General features: G+C 46.7%; 1 protein-coding gene across 1 annotated transcript in view; it reads right to left on the bottom strand.

Annotated features, from left to right (window-relative positions):
* Positions 1-22,858, bottom strand: part of cacng2a (calcium channel, voltage-dependent, gamma subunit 2a) — a gene marked incomplete at both ends in the record, with an annotated part of 70,767 nt that overhangs the window by 14,102 nt on the left and 33,807 nt on the right. The window contains one exon of the mRNA XM_084146210.1: positions 5,854-5,937. Coding sequence (XP_084002336.1) covers positions 5,854-5,937 — 84 coding nt within the window. The remainder of the gene's footprint in view (positions 1-5,853; positions 5,938-22,858) is intronic.

Genomic DNA, 22,858 nt, shown 5'->3' with positions numbered 1-22,858 from the left:
GGCGTTTTCTTTTACTCCTTTCTTCTCTCTCTCTCTCTCTCAGCTGCTTAGTGCCAAGTAGAGCAGTGGAAGATGGGAGCTCGGACACGGCATGATCTAAAAACCCACTGGTGCTTTAGAATGCCTCAGCTGGGTTATATAACTGTGTGTGGATGTGTGAACCACCTGGCTATTGGGAGAGCCGAGGATTCACAGTCACTACAGTCACTACTGCAAAGCAGCTTGCTACTGTGTGTGTGTTTGGGGCTGTATGTCTGTGTGTGCTATGTGTGTGTCTGTGTGGTTTGGGGTCTGTATGTCTGTGTCTGTGTCTGTCTGTGTGTGTTCAAGTATGGGGGAGTTGTGGTGCACGTACGTATTCAAGAACATTCTGTGCCTTTCCTCTGTATATGTCAGATTTGCTCACTTCCGATACTGGTGTAGGCTGGTGTACTGTGAGCTAGCAGGTGCTGAATCACAGGATTACATACATCACTGACGAGTCCCCTCAGTCTGAGTGTGAACTCCCCCTGATGTCACTTCCTGTGGGTTTTTACCTGAGGTGACATAATCTCTATTGCATAACCCTCCCCCTCTCCTTCTACCCTGTGAGTGGCTGGCGTACTCTCTCTCTCTTTGGTCTCCCTCCAGATGCTCTGTGCAACACCTCATTATGGAAATACCAGGTGTGTGTCCTCCACTAAAGTCAAATGGGGTAAATATATAAACTAATTCCCTTCACAGACCACACCAGCCTGGCTATGATAAAACAGGCAGATTAGATATTAAAGCTACAGTATGACACCCACCTCTCTCTGAACCTGTCCCAATGTGGCCCACTGTGCCCTCGTGACCTCACTCTGCCCTACCATCACAGATGAGAACACACACACGCTCACTTTGTCACTAAGGTAGGGGGCTCACTTTGTCACTGAAGTAGTACATAGCTCCAGACCAAAAAGACATGCTGTTCACAGACGGGTGTGCGGGGAGAGAGAGGGAGAGAGAGAGAAAGAGAGAGAGTGATAGAGGCCTGACCTATATAGGAAGGAGGCTGAAATATTTATGGATGTGAGTGTCCTAATTGGCAAGCAACTGGGAGCACTGCGGCCCTCTCGTCCAATCACAGAGCAGGAAGCGGTTAAAACACATGCACACACACACACACACACACACGGGTGTATGGTCTAAGGTCCGCAGTGTCACCTCGCCCCTGCGCCCCTGTCAAGGCCAGTGACTTAGGGCACCTCGTTAAGGCCCAGCTTCGTTAGGGATGATTCAGCTTCGTTAAGGCTTCAGCATCGTTAGAATCATTACCTGTTATCATAACTGTCCTCTCTGGCACATACGGACGGGCACAATCGCTCAGAGAGCTAAGTCAAACACAGCCTAATTGGCTAGGCTTAATCTCCAGGACTGGCAGTAACATGCACTGCTCCACTCTCCTCTCCTCTCAGAGTGGGCTTCAATTACTGTCTGTCCTGATGGAGACCAGGAGATGAACACAATCTGACTCCAGTTCAGTTGGGCATCACTGGGTGGGGGAAGGGAGGGGTCAAATGTCTGGAACATTGTTAAACAGGCGTGGGGCCGAGGCACCGCTCATGACATGGAAATGTGTGCTGATCAACTGGATCAAAGCATTGATCCACCCAATGGGTTGTTTGTGGTAAAATGACATTTTCCATTTCCTATATTTTGAGTGAGAACTGTTCAGGGGAAAAATGAGGGGACCTTGCAGCCCTTTTTGAATGTACTAGGTCAATATAGTTAGTTTAACTTTTTTGTTTGAAACTCTCAATACTGTGTTGAAACTGTGTATTATTCTATGAGAATAAACAAAACCCATAATTTGGTTTTGAGCATTGTACACTTCAAAGTCTCACAGTCGCAGTAATCTTGTGACATGCAGTAGACATGTTTTGATCCCAGTCAGTCCCAAGAGCAAAATTAAATAGGGAGTGGAAAGGCTATCCTTAGAAGGTCTATGACAGGGCTAATGTGTTCTTACAGTGGCTTGCGAAAGTATTCACCCCCGTTGGCATTTTTCCTATTTGTTGCTTTACAACCTGGAATTAAAATTGATTTTTTGGGGGTTTGTATAATTTGATTTACACATCATGCCTACCACTTTGAAGATGCAAAATATTTTTTCTTGTGAAACAAACAAGAAATAAGACAAAAAAACAGAACTTGAGCGTGCATAACTATTCACCCCCCCAAAGTCTCTTGGGGTATGTCTCTATAAGCTTGGCACATCTAGACACTGGGATGTTTTCCCATTCTTCAAGGCAAAACTGCTCCAGCTCCTTCAAGTTGGATGGGTTCTGCTGGTGTACAGCATAAAGTGGTCCTATGGACAGATACTCCAATCTCCGCTGTGGAGCTTTGCAGCTCCTTCAGGGTTATCTTTGGTCTCTTTGTTGCCTCTCTGATTAATGCCCTCCTTGCCTGGTCCGTGAGTTTTGGTGGGCGGCCCTCTCTTGGCAGGTTTGTTGTGGTGCCATATTCTTTCAATTTTTTAATAATGGATTTAATGGTGCTCCGTGGGATGTTCAAAGTTTCAGATATTTTTTTATAACCCAACCCTGATCTGTACTTCTCCACAACTTTGTCCCTGACCTGTTTGGAGAGCTCCTTGGTCTTCATGGTGCCGCTTGTATGGTGGTGCCCCTTGCATAGTGGTGTTGCAGACTCTGGGGCCTTTCAGAACAGGTGTATATATACTAAGATCATGTGACACTTAGATTGCACACAGGTGGACTTTATTTAACTAATTATGTGACTTCTGAAGGTTATTGGTTGCACCAGATCTTATTTAGGGGCTTCATAGCAAAGGGGGTGAATACATATGCACGCACCACTTTCCTATAATTAATTTTTTCGAATTTTTTGAAATTCATTTCACTTCACCAATTTGGACTATTTTGTGTATGTCCATTACATGAAATCCAAATAAAAATCCATTTAAATTACAGGTTGTAATGCAACAAAATAGGAAAAACGCCAAGGGGATGAATACTTTTGCAAGGCACTGTATTGGGGCCAAATTGCAGTTTTTGTGACACTCCCTTCTAACGCGGCCTGTGATCATCATAGAGGGAAACAGAAGGCAGGTCCATGTTCCAGAGAGTCTTAGCTTTCGGGAATGGGGTCATAATAGCTTATAGCCAAAACGGTTCAAATGCTAGAGCCAAATTCTAAGGGAAAAAAATTATCCAACATGCCACATTGGCTTCAGAAACCGCCAGAAGCTTCTGTTTATCACAGTGAGCGTTTCATTCTATCTGTTCTCCTCTACTTTTCCTTGCTGGCAAAGTACCAGGATATTGTCTCTGGTTTTAAATCTGAATTTAGAGAACTGAATTTGAAAACTTGATCTGAATGCATCTGAGAAGTTGAATATATACAACTTTTATATACAGTGGGGAAAAAAGTATTTAGTCAGCCACCAATTGTGCAGGTTCTCCCACTTAAAAAGATGAGAGAGGCCTGTAATTTTCATCATAGGTACACGTCAACTATGACAGACAAATTGAGATTTTTTTTCTCCAGAAAATCACATTGTAGGATTTTTTATGAATTTATTTGCAAATTATGGTGGAAAATAAGTATTTGGTCACCTACAAACAAGCAAGACTTCTGGCTCTCACAGACCTGTAACTTCTTCTTTAAGAGGCTCCTCTGTCCTCCACTCGTTACCTGTATTAATGGCACCTGTTTGAACTTGTTATCAGTATAAAATACACCTGTCCACAACCTCAAACAGTCACACTCCAAACTCCACTATGGCCAAGACCAAAGAGCTGTCAAAGGACACCAGAAACAAAATTGTAGACCTGCACCAGGCTGGGAAGACTGAATCTGCAATAGGTAAGCAGCTTGGTTTGAAGAAATCAATTGTGGGAGCAATTATTAGGAAATGGAAGACATACAAGACCACTGATAATCTCCCTCGATCTGGGGCTCCACGCAAGATCTCACCCCGTGGGGTCAAAATGATCACAAGAACGGTGAGCAAAAATCCCAGAACCACACGGGGGGACCTAGTGAATGACCTGCAGAGAGCTGGGACCAAAGTAACAAAGCCTACCATCAGTAACACACTACGCCGCCAGGGACTCAAATCCTGCAGTGCCAGACGTGTCCCCCTGCTTAAGCCAGTACATGTCCAGGCCCGTCTGAAGTTTGCTAGAGTGCATTTGGATGATCCAGAAGAGGATTGGGAGAATGTCATATGGTCAGATGAAACCAAAATAGAACTTTTTGGTAAAAACTCAACTCGTCGTGTTTGGAGGACAAAGAATGCTGAGTTGCATCCAAAGAACACCATACCTACTGTGAAGCATGGGGGTGGAAACATCATGCTTTGGGGCTGTTTTTCTGCAAAGGGACCAGGACGACTGATCCGTGTAAAGGAAAGAATGAATGGGGCCATGTATCGTGAGATTTTGAGTGAAAACCTCCTTCCATCAGCAAGGGCATTGAAGATGAAACGTGGCTGGGTCTTTCAGCATGACAATGATCCCAAACACACCGCCCGGGCAACGAAGGAGTGGCTTCGTAAGAAGCATTTCAAGGTCCTGGAGTGGCCTAGCCAGTCTCCAGATCTCAACCCCATAGAAAATCTTTGGAGGGAGTTGAAAGTCCGTGTTGCCCAGCGACAGCCCCAAAACATCACTGCTCTAGAGGAGATCTGCATGGAGGAATGGGCCAAAATACCAGCAACAGTGTGTGAAAACCTTGTAAAGACTTACAGAAAACGTTTGACCTGTGTCATTGCCAACAAAGGGTATATAACAAAGTATTGAGAAACTTTTGTTATTGACCAAATACTTATTTTCCACCATAATTTGTAAATAAATTCATAAAAAATCCTACAATGTGATTTTCTGGAAAAAAAATTCTCATTTTGTCTGTCATAGTTGACGTGTACCTATGATGAAAATTACAGGCCTCTCTCATCTTTTTAAGTGGGAGAACTTGCACAATTGGTGGCTGACTAAATACTTTTTTTCCCCACTGTACTTGAAATGATAGTTTGTAAACTTGATACACAGACAATGAATGCAATATCTACCATATTGAAACTGAATATATAAATATTGAATTTTTATATTTAATTAAATGTAAATTGAATTTGAAAACTGAATGCAATATTCACTCAATTCAGTTTCAAGTCATGAAATACAAATTCAAAAATATTACATTGAAATTCAATATCCTAATACAAATTCAAAATTATGGAATTCAAATACAATTTCTGTTGCCATTGAAATCACTCCATAGTAATCATGTAATTTTAGGATTAGTACAGCAGCTTGTTTGACACTAATTTCCATGTCTTGCTAGCAGTGAGGAAAAGAGAGGAGAAATCAATGGACGTTACGTTACACATGGCAGGCAGTAAAAACAACCATGAGAGGAGAGGTGCTTGGCAGAGTTCAGACCAGACTGACAGGCACTCACTAAATGCAGGATACAGTTTAGAGATATCTAAAATAACGCACAGGCCCACCAGAAATACTGTCACTGTATTAACTGTCAGGGGCTGGGTGGGGAAAGTGGGCCAGTGTTAGAATGGGCTCAGGTATTAAATATGAACAAATGTCAGTTGAAGCAAGAGGATGCGTTGTTGGCAGATTTCTGTCTCACGGTCACCTGACTGAAGGTTACCTCATATTAAATACTACCCTCTCTTAAGGAGATTAGAATGTACACAGTTCTACATGTGTGTAGTATTTGTGTAGTATTTACATGATTCACTACAATACAGTATCAAATGCACAGAAGGGATGCCCAGACCACACTATCCCTTGAGGCTCACCTGTTCTTCTGTACTGTAAAAGTGAAAGCCAAAGAGAGGAGACTCACGTAAGAAGTACTCAGAGGGGTCCGCTTCGTAGTCCGTGTCCTCAGGAAAGTGATCTATCTGTTTACACATCCCTTTAAAGTTCCCTGGAGGAGAAACAAGAGAGAAAACACACGGGGTCAGAAAAGCTGTCACAGAGGAAAAATAATAATAGAATCAGGTAAAACGCCATAGTAACACACAGTGTGACATGAGTCAGTTCAAACCCATGTAGTTATGAGTGTACAGGTAACTGCCAAAATAAAGGAAACACCAACATAACATAACAACATAAAGAAAGATGGCGCCGTTCTGGATAGTGAGCTCGTGAGATCCACAGGAAGAGTTGAATAGAACAGAGGAATTATTTTGGATAGGACACAGCACTTGAGTGAAGGTATTGTATGCCTGCAGGAAGGAAGGGATGGTGAGATGCGGGAGGAGATCAAGTGATGGAGGGAGGGATGGATGGATGTGTGTTTTGGGGATACCTGAAGCACGGCCGGCAGAATGGAGGAGGATGTGGATCCTGTTCCGGTGTGTGAAACATATGGGCCAGTGATTTGTTTGTGTGGGCAGCAGAGAGATGAATATATAATGAGTGATAGGCTCCTGGACATTTACAGTAGCTATGCTTGAAAATGTAGTCAAGGGGTCCCAATGGGTGCATTACATGTAGGTGTGGATAACAAAAAAGATGGCGGTGTTCTGGATGGCCGCTGTTTTGCAAGCTCCGACCCAATTTAGCTAATTTGTGATTCTTTGGTCGTTTATTTGTACTTTATTTTCATGAAATGTATCCGCTATCATTTCTTACAACCGACAAGAACTTTTGAACATCAGATCGGCAGTTATTTACTGTACCTCAATTCCGGCTTCAACTTCAACTACGACTCATCTGCCCTGAGCTCTTTCTGTAATTCCGACCTCAATTTTCGGGCTACCCAAGAGAAAACGCCGACATTACAGAGCCAAGAGAGGGTTGATCCTTGCGAGATTAAGGCTAAGGGAAAACCAGCCACCTCTTCCCTCTATTCTACTGGCCAATGTACAGTCACTTGATAATAAGATGGATGACCTCCGATCGCAAATTTGCTACTAACGGGAATCTCTAAACTGCAATATTTTCAGCTTTTCTGAAACATGGATCTTGGACAAAATACCCCCCATGGCTATCCAACTCAATGGAGTCTCCATTCACAATGCAGACAGGATAGTGGAGTCGGGGAAATCGAGAGGGGAAGGGGTTTGCCTCTTCATCTACAACAACTGGTGTGCTGACTCGAGCACGATGGAAGTGTCAACCCATTGTTCACCCGTCTTGGAATACCTGATGGTCAAATGCCGACCCTTCTACCTCCTGAGAGAGTTTCAGCTGTTATTGTGACTGTTCTATACATTCCACCTCAGGACAAGAAAAAAAACAATAGCACTTAACAAACTGTACGAGGCTATAACCAAGCAGGAAAACTTACATCCAGAGGCTGCTTTTCTGGTTGCCAGTGATTTTAATTTTTTTGTCATTAAGACTTCCATCAACAAGTCTCCCTCGCCACTAGGGGCGATAAAGTCCTAGACCACTTTTATTCTACCCACAAGCAAGCATACAAGGCCCTCCCTCGTCCGCCATTCGGCAAATCAGATCATGACTCCATACTCCTGCTTCCTGTTTACAAGCAGAAGCTCAAACAGGAATTTCGCTGCTTCCACAATGAAAGACCCTGGAATAACACTGAGTTTGCCGCTAAACTAAAGGGTAGGGCTACCGCACACAGGGCTATCGCACATAACCCTGAGGCTACGGCTGAAGAGAGGAACAGGTACAAGAAGTCCCGCTATGACATCCGCAGAGTCATCCTGCCGGGTGTCAGGGCTACCACCCACTCAGAAGATTGGGTGATTTCGCTCTCTGAGGCTGACGTGAGTAAAGTCTTCAATCAGGTCAACACCCGCAAGGCCGCGTGGCCCGATGGTATTCCAGGGCACGTTCTCAAAGCATACGCAGAACAGCTGGCAGGCATATTCACTGTAATTTTCAACCTCTCTTTGTCCCAGTTTGTAATCCCCACGTTTTAAGATGACCACCATCATTCCTGTTCCCAAGAACTCTAAGGCTTCATTCCACAATGACTACCGCCATGTAGCACTCAGATCTGTAATCATGAAGTGCTTTGAGAGGCTGGTTATGGCACACATCTATTCCATCATCCCAGACACCCTAGACCCACTCCAATTTGCATACCGCCCCAACAGATCCATAGACGAAGGTTCTCCCATCTCCACAGAGGAACTCTGAAGCTCTGTCAGAGTGACCATCGGGTTCTTGGTTGTCATGTGAATTTCTATCTCTAATTCGACCTAAGCTTGAATCATTACCAGAGGTTGTAAAGCTCTGGTTTTAATCATCAATGATTCAAGGTCCACAATCCACAAGTAATTATCAGTAAATTTTATTTAAGGAGAGCTCTGCTCAAAAACACAAATATCCTGTTTTTATACTCCTTGACAAACAAAGACACTATGCTCCTCCCACCTTTCTTAAACAGTTCCCGCCTTCCCCCTTGAATGGTTAGTAACGCCCCCTCTGTTAGTGGGTTGACACTACATGATAATTCTAACATTTATACTGTGTTTGGGGTGAAATTCTTTAGTCATTATTCTTAAAATCCAAATTAATCTAACATTGGTCAACTCCCTGACCAAGGCCCTTGTCCCCCGATTGCTCAGTTTGGCCGGGCGGCCAGCTCTAGGAAGAGTCTTAGTGGTTCCAAACTTCTTCCATTTAATAATGATGGAGGCCCCTGAGTTCTTGGGGACCTTCAATGCTGCAGAAATGTTTTGGTAACCTTCCCCAGATCTGTGCCTCGACACAATCCTGTCTTGGAGCTCTACGGACAATTCCTTCGACCTCATGGCTTGGTTTTTGCTCTGACATGCACTGTCAACTGTGGGACCTTATATTGACAGGCCTTTCCAAATCATGTCCAATCAATTGAATTTAGCACAGGTGGACTCCAATCAAGTTGTAGAAACATCTCAAGGATGATCAATGGAAACAGGATGCACCTGAGCTCAATTTTGATGAGTCTCATAGCAAAGGGTCTGAATACTTATGTAAATAAGGTATTTCTGTTTTTTATTTGTAATACATTTGCAAAAATTTCTAAAAAACTTATTTTCGCTTTGTCACTATGGGGTATTGTGTGTAGACTGATGAGGAAAACATTTTATTTAGTCAATTTTAGAATAAGGCTGTAACGTAACAAAATTAGGAAAAAGTCAAGGGGTCTGAATACTTTCCGAATGCACTGTACATTTATACTGACTCTACACACATACACACCTACAATCATCATATATGCTGCTGCTACTCTGTTTATCATATATCCTGATGCCTAGTCACATTACCCCCATACATATCTATCTCTATCAGTCCAGTATCCCTGCACATTATAAATATGGTGCTGGAACTGGCCCTGTATATAAATTTTTTACATTTTAGTCATTTAGCAGACGCTCTTATCCAGAGCAACTTACGGTTAGTGAGTGCCTACATTATTTTTTCTCATACTGGTCCCCCGTGGGAATCAAACCCACAACCCTGGCGTTGCAAGCGCCATGCTCTACCAACTGAGCTACACAGGACTAGTATATAGTATGCTTACTTACTTTATGGTGTTCTTCTTATTTCTTATTTTTATATCTTGTGTGTTTTTGTTCCACTTGGTTATTTTTAGTATTACATTGTTATTGATTACTGCATTGTTGGGGATAGAGCTTGCAAGAAAGACATTTCTCTGTACTTGTGCACGTGACATTAAAACTTGAAACTTAATAGGGCGTTGGGCCATCATTGGCCAGAACAGCTTCAATACACCTGGGCATAGATTCTACAAGTGTCTGGAACTCTATTTGAGGGTTGCGACACCATTCTTCCACAAGAAATTCCATAATTTGGTGTTTTGTTGATTGGTGGTGGAAAACACTGTCTCAGGCACCGCTCCAGAATCTCCCATAAGTGTTCAATTGGGTTGAGATCTGGTGACTGAGACAGCCATGGTATAATTAAGCAATAAGGCCAGAAGTGTTGTGGTATATGGCCAATATCCCATGGCTAAGGGCTGTTCTTAAGCACAACACAACGCAGAGTGTCTGGACACACCCCTTAGCCATGGTATATTGGCCATATATCACAAACCCCAGAAGTGCCTTATTGCTATTATAAACTGGTTATCAACGTAATTAGAGCAGTAAAAATAACAGTTTTGTCGTACCCGAGGAATACGGTCTGACAGACCATGGCTGTCATTAATCATTAATCGAACCACCCAGTTTATAATATGGTTTACATCATTTTCATTTTCATGCTCATCAAACCATTCAGTGACCGCTCTTGCCCTGTGGAGTTGGGCATTGTCATCCTATGGGGGCATAGCCATGGTAGCCAAAATAATGGCCTGCCCAGCATTTTTATACATGACCCTAAGCATGATGGGATGTTAATTGCTTAATTAACTCAGGAACTACACCTATGTGGAAGCACCTGCTTTCAATATACTTTGCATCCATCATTTACTCAAGTGTTTCCATTATTTTGGCAGTTACCTGTATGCAGGGGCGCAACTTTCACTGGGGATGGGGGACATGTCCCCCCCACATTCTGAAATTGCATTTTTGTCCCCCCCAGTTTTATAATTGGAATGTGATAGTCCCCTGTAGCTCAGTTGGTAGAGCATGGCGCTTGCAACACCAGGGTTGTGGGTTCATTTCCCACGGGGGGCCAGTATGAAAATGTATGCACTCACTAACTGTAAGTTGCTCTGGATAAGAGCGTCTGCTAAATGACTAAAAATGTAAAAATGTAAATGATGCAAAATGTGGCAACGGTGTGCTTTAGGACCATGCGGACACCTCCGAGTGGTCGGGTAGGCTGTTTGGAGTGTTTATCTGACTGGATAATAATATGTCCCCCCTACTTCTAAAACCAAAGTTGCGCCCCTGCCTGTATACAGTGAGGGAAACAAGTATTTGATCCCCTGCTGATTTTGTACGTTTGCCCACTGACAAAGAAATTATCAGTCTATTATTTTAATGGTAGGTTTATTTGAACAGTGAGAGACAGAATAACAACAACAAAATCCAGAAAAACGCATGTCAAAAATGTTATAAACTGATTTGCACTTTAATGAGGGAAATAAGTATTTGACCCCCTCTAAATCAGAAAGATTTCTGGCTCCCAGGTGTCTTTTATACAGGTAACGAGCTGATATTAGGAGCACACTCTTAAAGGGAGTGCTCCTAATCTCAGCTTGTTACCTGTATAAAAGACACCTGTCCACAGAAGAAATCAATCAATCAGATTCCAAACTCTCCACCATGGCCAAGACCAAAGAGCTCTCCAAGGATGTCAGGGACAAGATTGTAGACCTACACAAGGCTGGAATGGGCTACAAGACCATCGCCAAGCAGCTTGGGGAGAAGGTGACAACAGTTGGTGCGATTATTCGCAAATGGAAGAAACACAAAATAACTGTCAATCTCCCTCGGCCTGGGGCTCCATGCAAGATCTCACCTCGTGGAGTTGCAATGATCATGAGAGCGGTGAGGAATCAGCCCAGAACTACACGGGAGGATCTTGTCAATGATCTCAAGGCAGCTGGGACCATAGTCACCAAGAAATCAATTGGTAACACACTACGCCATGAAGGACTGAAATCCTGCAGCGCCCGCAAGGTCCCCCTGCTCAAGAAAGCCCATATACAGGACCGTCTGAAGTTTGCCAATGAACATCTGAATGATTCAGAGGAGAACTGGGTGAAAGTGTTGTGGTCAGATGAGACCAAAATGGAGCTCTTTGGCATCAACTCAACTCGCCGTGTTTGGAGGAGGAGGAATGCTGCCTATGACCCCAAGAACACCATCCCCACCGTCAAACATGGAGGTGGAAACATTATGCTTTGGAGGTGTTTTTCTGCTAAGGGAACAGGACAACTTCACCGCATCAAAAGGACGATGGACGGGGCCATGTACCGTCAAATCTTAGGTGAGAACCTCCTTCCCTCAGCCAGGGCATTGAAAATGGGTCGTAGATGGGTATTCTAGCATAACAATGACCCAAAACACACGGCCAAGGCAACAAAGGAGTGGCTCAAGAAGAAGCACATTAAGGTCCTGGAGTGGCCTAGCCAGTCTCCAGACCTTAATCCCATTGAAAATCTGTGGAGGGAGCTGAAGGTTCGAGTTGCCAAACGTCAGCCTCGAAACCTTAATGACTTGGAGAAGATCTGCAAAGAGGAGTGGGACAAAATCCCTCCTGAGATGTGTGCAAACCTGGTGGCCAACTACAAGAAACGTCTGACCTCTGTGATTGCCAACAAGGGTTTTGCCACCAAGTACTAAGTCATGTTTTGCAGAGGGGTCAAATAGTTATCTCCCTCATTAAAATGCAAATCAATTTATAACATTTTTGACATGCGTTTTTCTGGATTTTTTTGTTGTTACTCTGTCTCTCACTGTTCAAATAAACCTACCATTAAAATTATAGACTGATCATGTCTTTGTCAGTGGGCAAACGTACAAAATCAACAGGGGATCAAATACTTTTTTCCCTCACTGTATATGTATGTATGTAAATGTAACACACAGCGATGTTAGGAAACATGATGATGAAACTCCACAGAGGAGTGGGCGCTCTGCCCTTCTCATAAGCACCAGGGACTCTAATGGATCTCCCTAGCCCAGGCAGCACATGCCCTGGTCTCGGCGGTCATGCGAGCCTGAGGTTGCTAGTCAGAATGGAGGCCTCTCCGGCAGCAGGTGGCGGCTTGTAAACAAGAGTGGCACAGCTGGTGAGACCTGGAGCGGCTCCAACTGCTGTGCAATGGGAACCTCATCTCCTAATGCTCATTCATTTGGCTGACGCCTCAGTGTCCAGGCAGCCAAGCCACTCGCTCTGCCCTTCCAGGAAGCAGCCTGCCTGGCCTGGCCTGTCCTTCTTCCCACTTCCTCCCTCTTTTCTCTCTACCTCCATCCCTCCATTCCTCCATGCTGTGGTACCACAGAAGGTCCATCCGTGATGGGGTCACTCAAGGTCGCACGGCGAAGGAATCACCCCATAAAGCGGTCATTAATGCGCCCCTGCTTGAGGAAGGAGGAAGCAGACGAGGAGGAAGCAGACGCCGGGGCATGCGATTGGGCCAGATTACCGTCTCATTAACTTCTTCATCTCCTTCTACCTCCAGTGTCCGTCTAATTAGGTGAACAGGTGTTTGTTAGCCGGGTGCCAGGTGTTGCTTAGGAGAAGTTGGCGGGAAGGCAGGATGGGCGCCGCGGGTGGGGCTGGGTGGGGCACTGGTTTTGTGAATGGACCCCACGTACGGAGGACGGATCCCCGGTGAGAACCGCTCGGATATGAGAGAGACTGGTGTCTGAGGGGAGAGCTATCAAACAGACATACCACTGCTCTTCCTCCTGTGCACAGTGTGTGTGGTAGGCCTCACAGAAGGCTGAGGGGAGACAGTGTCTGATACACAGAGGTAACTGCCTGTTAACTGTCTGAGGGTAGTTAAGGTTTCATCAGAGGAGAGTTTGTTGTGATTGTTCAATGAATGTCATTGAGTTTTGACCGAGCGGTTGGCAGAGGCCATGCTAGGCTGGAGTTGGGCTGCAGCAGAGGAGTGTGGGAACCTCGTGTGAAACACACACTAATCCTTCCTCGGTGGACAAAGTCCAAAGTGCTGACGGTATGTGTCCACTCCTCTCTCTCACCTTCCCCAGCTCTGGCCCATAATCAAAAAGCACTCATTGATTTCCATCAACAAGTTCTGTGGCAATTAACAAGAGACAGGGAGGAATATATGGGAAAGAGGGAGAGGAAGGGCAATAAACAGAGAGAAGGTTGAAGTCCAGAAGAGAGCGGGATAGATCTGTTTCGATTGTCACACTTTCATCATTGTTGGATCGAGATTTGCACCTTGCAAAAAAACTCATAGGCCTACAAAGCACACCAAATTCAGTGTGCGACTCTTAACACCACTGACACCACAGTACAGCCACTGAGCCTCCACAATAAATAACATCTATCAAGAAGTGGGTCAAATGCAATGAAGGAGAAAAAGGAGTATTCATTTCAATAAGAATACGACTGTTTCTGTGTAGTTCCACAGCACACTCCCAATAGAGTTGCTGGAACAAAACTTGTAATATTGAGAACACAGCATCCACCCACAGTGCACCACGTGTCTTTGTCTTATCAACAGCTAAGATCACAGAGTGGGAGTATGGTATAGTTTGCAGCTGGCTGTCCCGTCCACAGTTGTGTCATTTGTTCAAGCAGCTGCGGAGAGTAGCCTATTGGGGGAACCACTTCAATTAGTGCGCTGAAAGATTTATGTGACACTTAACCGCTCCAAACGGTCCTTTTCTTGTAAGACATGTAAACTCAGCACGCTGGTAAATATTTTATACTGGCATTTTCATTTTTTGGAAAGCTCCCCTACAAAAGTGTGTGACCGGGGGAAGGGTGGAGGGGGGGAGAGGGGGAGAGAAGGGAGGAGGAGGGCGGAGGGGGGAGAGGGGGAGGCCCATCAGGCAGGGGACCCATAAATGGATGTCAGGGTGTTAACGGAGACTCACGTGTCTGGTGGGTCACGACATCTTCATTCAGCATTTACAGACAGGCCATAGTATCCACTATGTTACCTCTATCTCAGGGTTGCTCACTTTAGCAAGCTATAGTACTAAAAAGCAATCGAGACAGTGTAAGTATAGCAAGCCTTCTAGCTGGGCGTATAAGTCTTGTGCTAATCATTTCTAAAGCACTTACCATTAAGAACATAGCCAGGCCATGGGGCTCTCCTGCAGTGACCGACCCATTGGGTCCCATCAGCTGGCTCCATACTAGGGGTCAGCGCTGGACTTCCTCAATCACCCTAACGACCACTGGCCACCATGCCCCCTACTGTGGGGATGAGCTATGGCCTAACCCCTAGGTCCTCTCCTGTCTCCCCTGTCCCACACTGTCATAAAGCGCTTCATTACTAGAGCAGACCAGGGTGAGACAGATCCATTCAGGAGAGGAGAGGAGGAAGAAGGGAGGTGGACAAGGTCAAGTGAGTGGTTGGTGGGTGGGTGTAGATTTACAATCGCCCACCCCACAGAGGCTCCCAGTCTGCTCAGCCCCTGGATTTTCCAGTCGATGTTCCCACATTTTCTGTTCCCTAGAGACGGCTGTATGTCTCCAAGGTTGTGTCGTCATGGGGAGATTCCAGCGATGAGGCTCTGATTTGTAAATTGGCCTCTGCTCTGGTAAGTTCTACTCTATTGACATGACCTTCATGTTGGGATCAACATTCTGGATAAAATTCCTCACATTGAAATCAATAGTATTTAATTTGAAACATTCTAAGGTCGGTGTTAACTGTTTAAGAATAACACAGAGGTACTTTTTCCAACGCTATTGAAGCCACAAACACAACCCCTGCTGGCCTGCCTTCTGGTTATCTCCTCAAGCTAGAGTGAGAAAAGTTACATTTTTCTTTCTGCCTTTCTCACTATGGAGATAGAGGATTCTTGGCCCTGGTGCTTGGGATTTTTTGACTGTTTAAATCGGCTGTGGCTTTCCCCACTTGGATGGAAACCATCCTCACTCGCTCTTTTTTCTCTCTCTCTGTGTCTCTCCCCTCTCTCTTACTCTCTTTCCCTCTCTTTCTCTCCCCTCTATCTCTCTCTCTCTCTCTCTCTCTCTCTCTCTCTCTCTCTCTCTCTCTCTCTCTCTCTCTCTCCCAACGTCCGGCTGATAGAAATAAGCACTGGCCCATAAAACCCAGGGAGCCGTCAGATACAATGGGCCAGACTATGGCTGAAGAAATTGTTATTTTAATTTGAATTGTAATCTTTGACTCCAAACACATTTTCTTTCCACACAATTTCCATTGACAGGAAGAGATTACTGAGGGATTATTCACGATAATTGGGAGTGTTGAATTACCAACTAACCCACCTCCCCCCTCAACTTCTCCAACTAATATGAAATCTGCAGATACTCTCCCTATTACAGCACCACTGACGCCAAGATGTGACACTTGTGCCCATACAAAAAACACAATGTATAGAAATGATCGAGACACTATTAGCTCAGTCCTGGTAAAGAAAGACAAAAACACTGAATGTCTGTGTGTGTGTGTGTGTGTCTGTATGGATGCAGGTGAGAGAGCTAAGCATTCCTCCTCTTCCTTAACCACCCCCTCCACTGCTGCTGCTACTGATGTCCTCCATCAGTGGTGTCTAAGACTCCAGAAAGTCTCCTAGAACACAACAGAACAGAACATAGAGAACCGGCCAATCCCCAGACCCCTAGCCACAGACCAACACAGAGGAGGGCCCGCCCACACACACTGACCTCCTAACAGTAGTGTCCCCAGACCCCTAGCCACAGACAGACACAGAAGAGGGCCCGCCCACACACACTGACTTCCTAACAGTAGTGTCACCACCACAGCTCCTGAAACACAGGCAGTAGTTTGTTGTTCTGGGACATAAACATGGAGGAGGGGGTGCTAGGAGGTTCTGTGGATGGATGAAGAAGGGAGGGTCAACAGGCCTGGTTCAAGTAGGAGGCATCGTTGTTCGAGGTTGAGAGACAGACAGAGAGAAAAATAGAGAGGAAACGCGGCTTTGGTGCACCGGATTCCAGCCGAGTGCTTACTTCTGTGCCTGTGTTCGGAATTCTCTAAAAGTTTGCAGGCAGCCACCTAGTGCGTCAGCAGCAGCCACCCCCACACAACCCCCTCCCCTCCATCCCCACACCCTCCCTTCTATCCCCCATCCCTCCTCCCTGCACTGTCCCCACGGCAGCCGTTGCCATGTGGACATCAGAACCAGTCGCTGTGAAAGAAAATAAGAGATTCCTGGTGTGGGGGTTGCCATGGAGACAGTTATCTGGGGCCTACTTGAAGATGATCACATGGGTGGAGCTGATGTTTGGGCCAATCTAGTGATGTGTTTAACCCCTGGACTGACTCACTACTCATTGGGCTTTCTGCATTCTTCCTTTTCACTAAGCTGCCCTACACCTGTATGTTGCTTACCAAGATTAGTCTAACATAGCATTCGGCTACCCCTGCACATCCACCTCTACATGCTAGCAGCGTTCTATATATTTGACTGTTTACAGTTTACAATAACATATACAGTGAGCTCTAAAAATATTGGGATAGTGACTCATTTTTTGTGGTTTTGTCTTTGTACTCCAGCACTTTGGACTACATCACGCTTGTTGGATGCACTTCTACATTCATGTGGATTCTACCATGATTACGGATAATCCTGAATGAATTGTGAATAATGATGAGTGAGAAAGTTACAGACGCACAAATATCATCATGGTGAGAGGTTAGTATGTCTTGGGGTTATGATATTTGTGCGTCTGTAACTTTCTCACTCATCATTATTTACAATTCATTCAGGATTATCCGTAATCATGGTAGCATCCACATGAATATAGAAGTGTTTAGAAACTGTCACGCCCTGACTCAGGGGACGCTTATATGTTGAGTCAGGGTGTGTATATTCTTTGTTGTGTATGTTCTATGTTGTATTATCTAGTATGTGTATTTCTATGTTGGCCGGTGTGGTTCCTAATCAGAGGCAGCTGTCGCTCGTTGTCTCTGATTGGGGACCATACTTAGGCAGCCTATTGGCACTGTCTAGTTGTGGGATCTTGTTCCGTGTAAGGTATGTTGTGTGTGCTACCTTGGACTTCATATTTCGTTTAGTTTGTTGTTTTGTCATTGTGTTTATTCAGTGTAAATAAACATGTACGTATATCACGCTGCGCCTTGGTCTGACCCGTCCTTCAACGAACGTGACAGAAGATCCCACCAAACGAGGACCAAGCAGTGTGCCCAGGCGGAGCGGATGGCCATGTCACAGGTGGCCAATTTGTGGTCATGGGAGGAGATATTGTGGTCCTCTGTAGCTCAGCTGGTAGAGCACGGCGCTTGTAACGCCAAGGTAGTGGGTTCGATCCCCGGGACCACCCGTACACAAAAAAAAAAAATGTATGCACGCATGACTGTAAGTCGCTTTGGATAAAAGCGTCTGCTAAATGGCATATTATTATTATATTATATTTGCGGGGAAAGGACCATGGGCTAAGTTAGATGCCCAGGCAGGAGAGGAGCAACGGCAACACGGAGGAGGCCGGTCGAGGAGGAAGCCCGAGAAGCAGCCCCAATAAATGTTTTCGGGGGGGCACACGGGGTGGTTGGCGGAGCCTAGGGTTAGAGCAGAGCCAACTCCCCGTACTCACGCGAAGAGGCGTATGACTGGGCAAGCTCCGTGTTATGCGGAGCTACGTACTGTGTCGCCAGTGTGCCGGCACAGTCCTGTACGTCCTGTGCTTGCACCACGCACTTGCCGTGCGAAGATGGGCATCCAGCCAGGACGGGGTGTGCCGGCTCAACGCTCCTGGTCTCCAGTACGCCTCCTTGGTCCCGCATATCCTGCGCCAGTTCTACGAATTGTATCGCCAGTGCGCGTGCACAACCCAGTGCATCCTGTGCCAGCACCCCGCACGTGTAGTGCGAAAGTGGGCAGCCAGCCAGGACGGGTTGTGCCAGCTCTCCGCTCTAGACCTCCAGTCCGCCTCCACAGTTCGGCCCGGCCTGTTCCTGCTCCTCGCACCAAGCCAGTGGTGCGCGTCGCCAGCCCGGCCCGGCCTGTTCCTGCTCCTCGCACCAAGCCAGTGGTGCGCGTCGCCAGCCCGGCCCGGCCTGTGCCTGCTCCTCGCACCAAGCCAGTGGTGCGCGTCGCCAGCCCGGCCCGGCCTGTTCCTGCTCCTCGCACCAAGCCAGTGGTGCGCGTCGCCAGCCCAGCCCGGCCTGTTCCTGCTCCTCGCACCAAGCCAGTGGTGCGCGTCGCCAGTCCGGCCCGGCCTGTTCCTGCTCCTCGCACCAAGGCAGTGGTGCGCATCGCCAGTCCGGCCCGGCCCGTTCCTGTCCCTCGCACCAAGACAGTGGTGCGTGTTCCTAGTCCGGTCCGGCCCGTGCCTGCTCCTCGCACCAGACCAGTGGTGCGTTTGTCCAGTCCGGCACGGCCCGTGCCCGTTCCACCGGTGCCTGGTCCGGCACCGGTCAGCTGCTCCACTCCGGAGCCAGAGCAGTCCGCTCCACCGGTGCCTGATCCAGTTCCGGTCAGCTGTTCCACTCCGGAGCCAGAGCAGTCCGCTCCAACGGTGCCTGATCCAGCTCCGGTCAGCTGCTCCACTCCGGAGCCAGAACAGTCCGCTCCACCGGTGCCTGATCCAGCTCCGGTCAGCTGCGCCACTCCGGAGCCAGAGCAGTCCGCTCCACCGGGGTTCAGTCCAGCTCCGGTCAGCTGCGCCACTCCGGAGCCAGAGCAGTCCGCTCCACCGGGGTTTAGTCCAGCTCTGGTCAGCGGCTCCACTCCGGAGCCAGAGCAGTCCGCTCCACCGGTGCCTAGTCCAGCTCCGGTCAGCGGCTCCAGTCCAGACCATGATGTCAGCCCCTCTCCAGGTTCGGGTTCTCCCACACCAGGGTCCAGACAGGGCCTGGCGTATCGTGGGAGGAAGGAGAGGGGAAGCAGCGCGCCGAGGTCCAGACCAGAACAGGGGCACAACAGGGAGGCGGAGAGTGAGAGGTCGTCACGCCCTGAGCCGGATCCGCCTCCGAGGCGGAATGCCCACCCGGCCCCTACCCTGTTATGTTTATGTTGTGCGGTCGGAGTCCGCACCTTTGGGGGGGGGGGGGGGGTACTGTCACGCCCTGACTCAGGGGACGCTTATATGTTGAGTCAGGGTGTGTATATTCTTTGTTGTGTATGTTCTATGTTGTATTATCTAGTATGTGTATTTCTATGTTGGCCGGTGTGGTTCCCAATCAGAGGCAGCTGTCGCTCGTTGTCTCTGATTGGGGCCCATACTTAGGCAGCCTATTGGCACTGTCTAGTTGTGGGATCTTGTTCCGTGTAAGGTATGTTGTGTGTGCTACCTTGGACTTCACATTTCGTTTAGTTGTCGTTGTGTTTATTCAGTGTAAATAAACATGTACGTATATCACGCTGCGCCTTGGTCTGACCCGTCCTTTAACGTACGTGACAGAAACATATTCTACTCTTATTTACAATAAAAGTGACTCCAAAATGACACAATACAATATTTACCATTCATTTCTATTGGGCACAAAATAATCTGAACAAAACCAAAACAAACAGCAAATGCATCGAACATATTTGTAGAGTAAAAGCTTGAAGTCATTGCGTGCTATGAATATTGGACTGTCACGCCCTGGCTCTGGGGACTCTTAAATGTTGAGCCAGGGTGTGGATTTTCATTGTTTAGTTTTCTATGTTTTTGTTCTAGATCGTGTTGATCTATGTTGGCCAGGGTGGTTCCCAATCAGAGACAGCTGTAGCTCGTTGTCTCTGATTGGGGAACATACTTAGGCAGTCTGTTGGCACCAGTTAGTTTGTGGGATCTTGATCCGTAAAGGTTTGGTGTGTGTAACCTCAGGACTTCACGTATCGTTGGTTTGTTGTTTTGGTTTTGTTCGTGTGTTTAGTACTAATTAAAGATGTACGCTTATCACGCTGCGCCTTGGTTCCACGAGTCATCAGTCAACGTCCGTGACATGGACCAAATACTAAACTTTTGACTACTTAAATACACATATAAGTGAATTTGTCCCAATACTTTTGGTCCCCTAAAATGGGACGTCTATGTACAAAAAGTGCTGTAATTTCTAAACAGTTCACCCAATATGGATGAAAATACCCTGGAGCTCACTGTAGTATTATTTAGTAGCAGACATACAAAACAGCTACTAAGGACATGACTAGACTCACCACAATGAATCTCCCTTGTCCCGGTATCACACTTACAGAGGCATCCCCAAACCGTAGTTTGATTTTATTAGGATCGCCTTTAGCCCAAGGGCTAGTCTTTCAAGAGTCCTTAAAGTGTACCCTATGGATGGCTGGGTAAGGTGGTTAATGTGTGCGTGACGTGGTAGGTCACTCTTACATCCCCTCCTTAATTTTTACATTTTAGTAATTTAGCAGACGCTCTTATCCAGAGCAACTTACAGTTAGTGAGTGCATACATTATATATATATTTTTTCATACTTGCCCCCCTTGGGAATCGAACCCACAACCCTGGCGTTGCAAACACCATGCTCTACCAACCGAGCTACATCCCTGCTGGCCATTCCCTCCCCTACCCTGGACGACGCTGGGCCAATTGTGCGCCGCCCCATGGGTCTCCCAGTCGCGGCCGGCTACGACAGAGCCTGGATTCGAACCAGGATCTCTAGTGGCACAGCTAGCACTGCGATGCAGTGCCTTAGACCACTGCACCACTCGGAAGGTTAATGAGGGGTAGGCAGCCCCAGCATCCAGCAGCAGGGACAATCACCTTATTTATCTTCATAATCGCACCTTATTCATCCTTATAATCACACTATTCATCTTAATAATGACCCTGCTAAGGTGGGAGCCCCTTAGTGCAGCATCACACAGACACACACATATGTGCACAATGCACATACAAACACATGCACACACACACGCTCCCACACACACGCACACGCACGCACACACACACACACACACACACACACAGCCTGGCTTGTAGTGAGGAGAGGATCTCAGACTTCCGTGCTGAGCTGAATGGAAAACACAGGTGTGTGAAGTGGATCTGTGTGTGTGTCAGGCATGGCTGAGGAAAGGGAGAGACATGGGGATGATAATGATTGTGTCAGATAAGGCATACTGTAAATACATCTTTGACTATATTGTAGCTTCTAATCTGCAATGGAATAAAATACTGCTTGATGTTTGATGGATTGATCAGACTGATTTCACAATCCTGACAGACTTCTCTTTGCAAAACATCTACATATCATCCTCTTTGAAGAACGCTGACTATACATTTAGGCAGATCCTTTCTTTCAGACTGTCTTTCAGAATCTGTGATTCCTGCCCTTAGCTGTGGGATGGGAAGTGTTTCTGATGTACAGACACACTAGTTATACACTATCTGTTTTATTCCGGCGCAGTACAGTAGAAGATAGAGGAACGCTGTAGGGACTTGAGGAGGGGTTGTGTCTCAGTGTTTACTTGTGTGATGATGTGTTGGTGGAGGTATTGTAGGGGGGATATAGGGGGGATATAGGGGGGGGGGGTACAGGGGGATATAGAGGGGATACAGAGGGGATATAGGGGGATACAGGGATATATAGGGTGGATACATGGGGGATACAGGGGGCATACAGGTGGGATATGGGGGGATACGGGGGGATACAGGGGGGATAGAGGGGGATACAGGGGGGATACAGGGGGATAAGGGGGATATCGTGGGGATACAGGGGAATACAGGGGGATAGCAGAGCTCTCCTGTGATCCACTGCCAAGCCAGATCCTGCAGGGAGTCTAGACCCTCTCCATCACTCTCGCTCTCTCTTCTCTCTATCTTCTCTCTCTCTCTCTCTCTCTCAGCCTCTCCACTGTTTTCATTTCTCTTACACACAATCCTCACTTTATTTATAGTCTCCAGTTTTTCTTGTTCTTGTTCTTTCGCTCTCTTCCCTCTTTCTCCCCTCTTTTGTCTCTGCCCCTATTTTCTACAGGCTATTTCCACATACTGTATAACCAAACACAAGAACCCTAAACCAGGTTGTAGAGGCACTCTGTAACTTCAGACACAAAGTAATGAGATGTGGAATAGATGGAGATAAAGACGGGAGAGAGGGGAGAGAGGGAGAGAGAGGGAGAGAGAGGGAGAGAGAGGGATAGAGAGGGGAGAGAGGGGGGAGAGAGGGAGACAGAGGGAGAGAGAGGGGAGAGAGAGAGAGGGGAGAAAGGGGAGAGAGGGGATAGAGAGTGGAGAAAGGGAGAGAGAGGGGAGAGAGAGAGGAGAGAGAGGAGAGAGGGGAGAGAGGGGAGAGAGGGGAGAGAAGGGAGAGAGGGATTCCTCCTGACTGCCCACAGGACTCCATGATGACTGAGCCCAG

The sequence above is a fragment of the Coregonus lavaretus genome (assembly GCF_964263955.1).
Source record: "Coregonus lavaretus genome assembly, chromosome: 28".
NCBI lineage: Eukaryota > Metazoa > Chordata > Actinopteri > Salmoniformes > Salmonidae > Coregonus > Coregonus lavaretus.
This window is presented reverse-complemented; position numbering and strand designations above follow the sequence as displayed.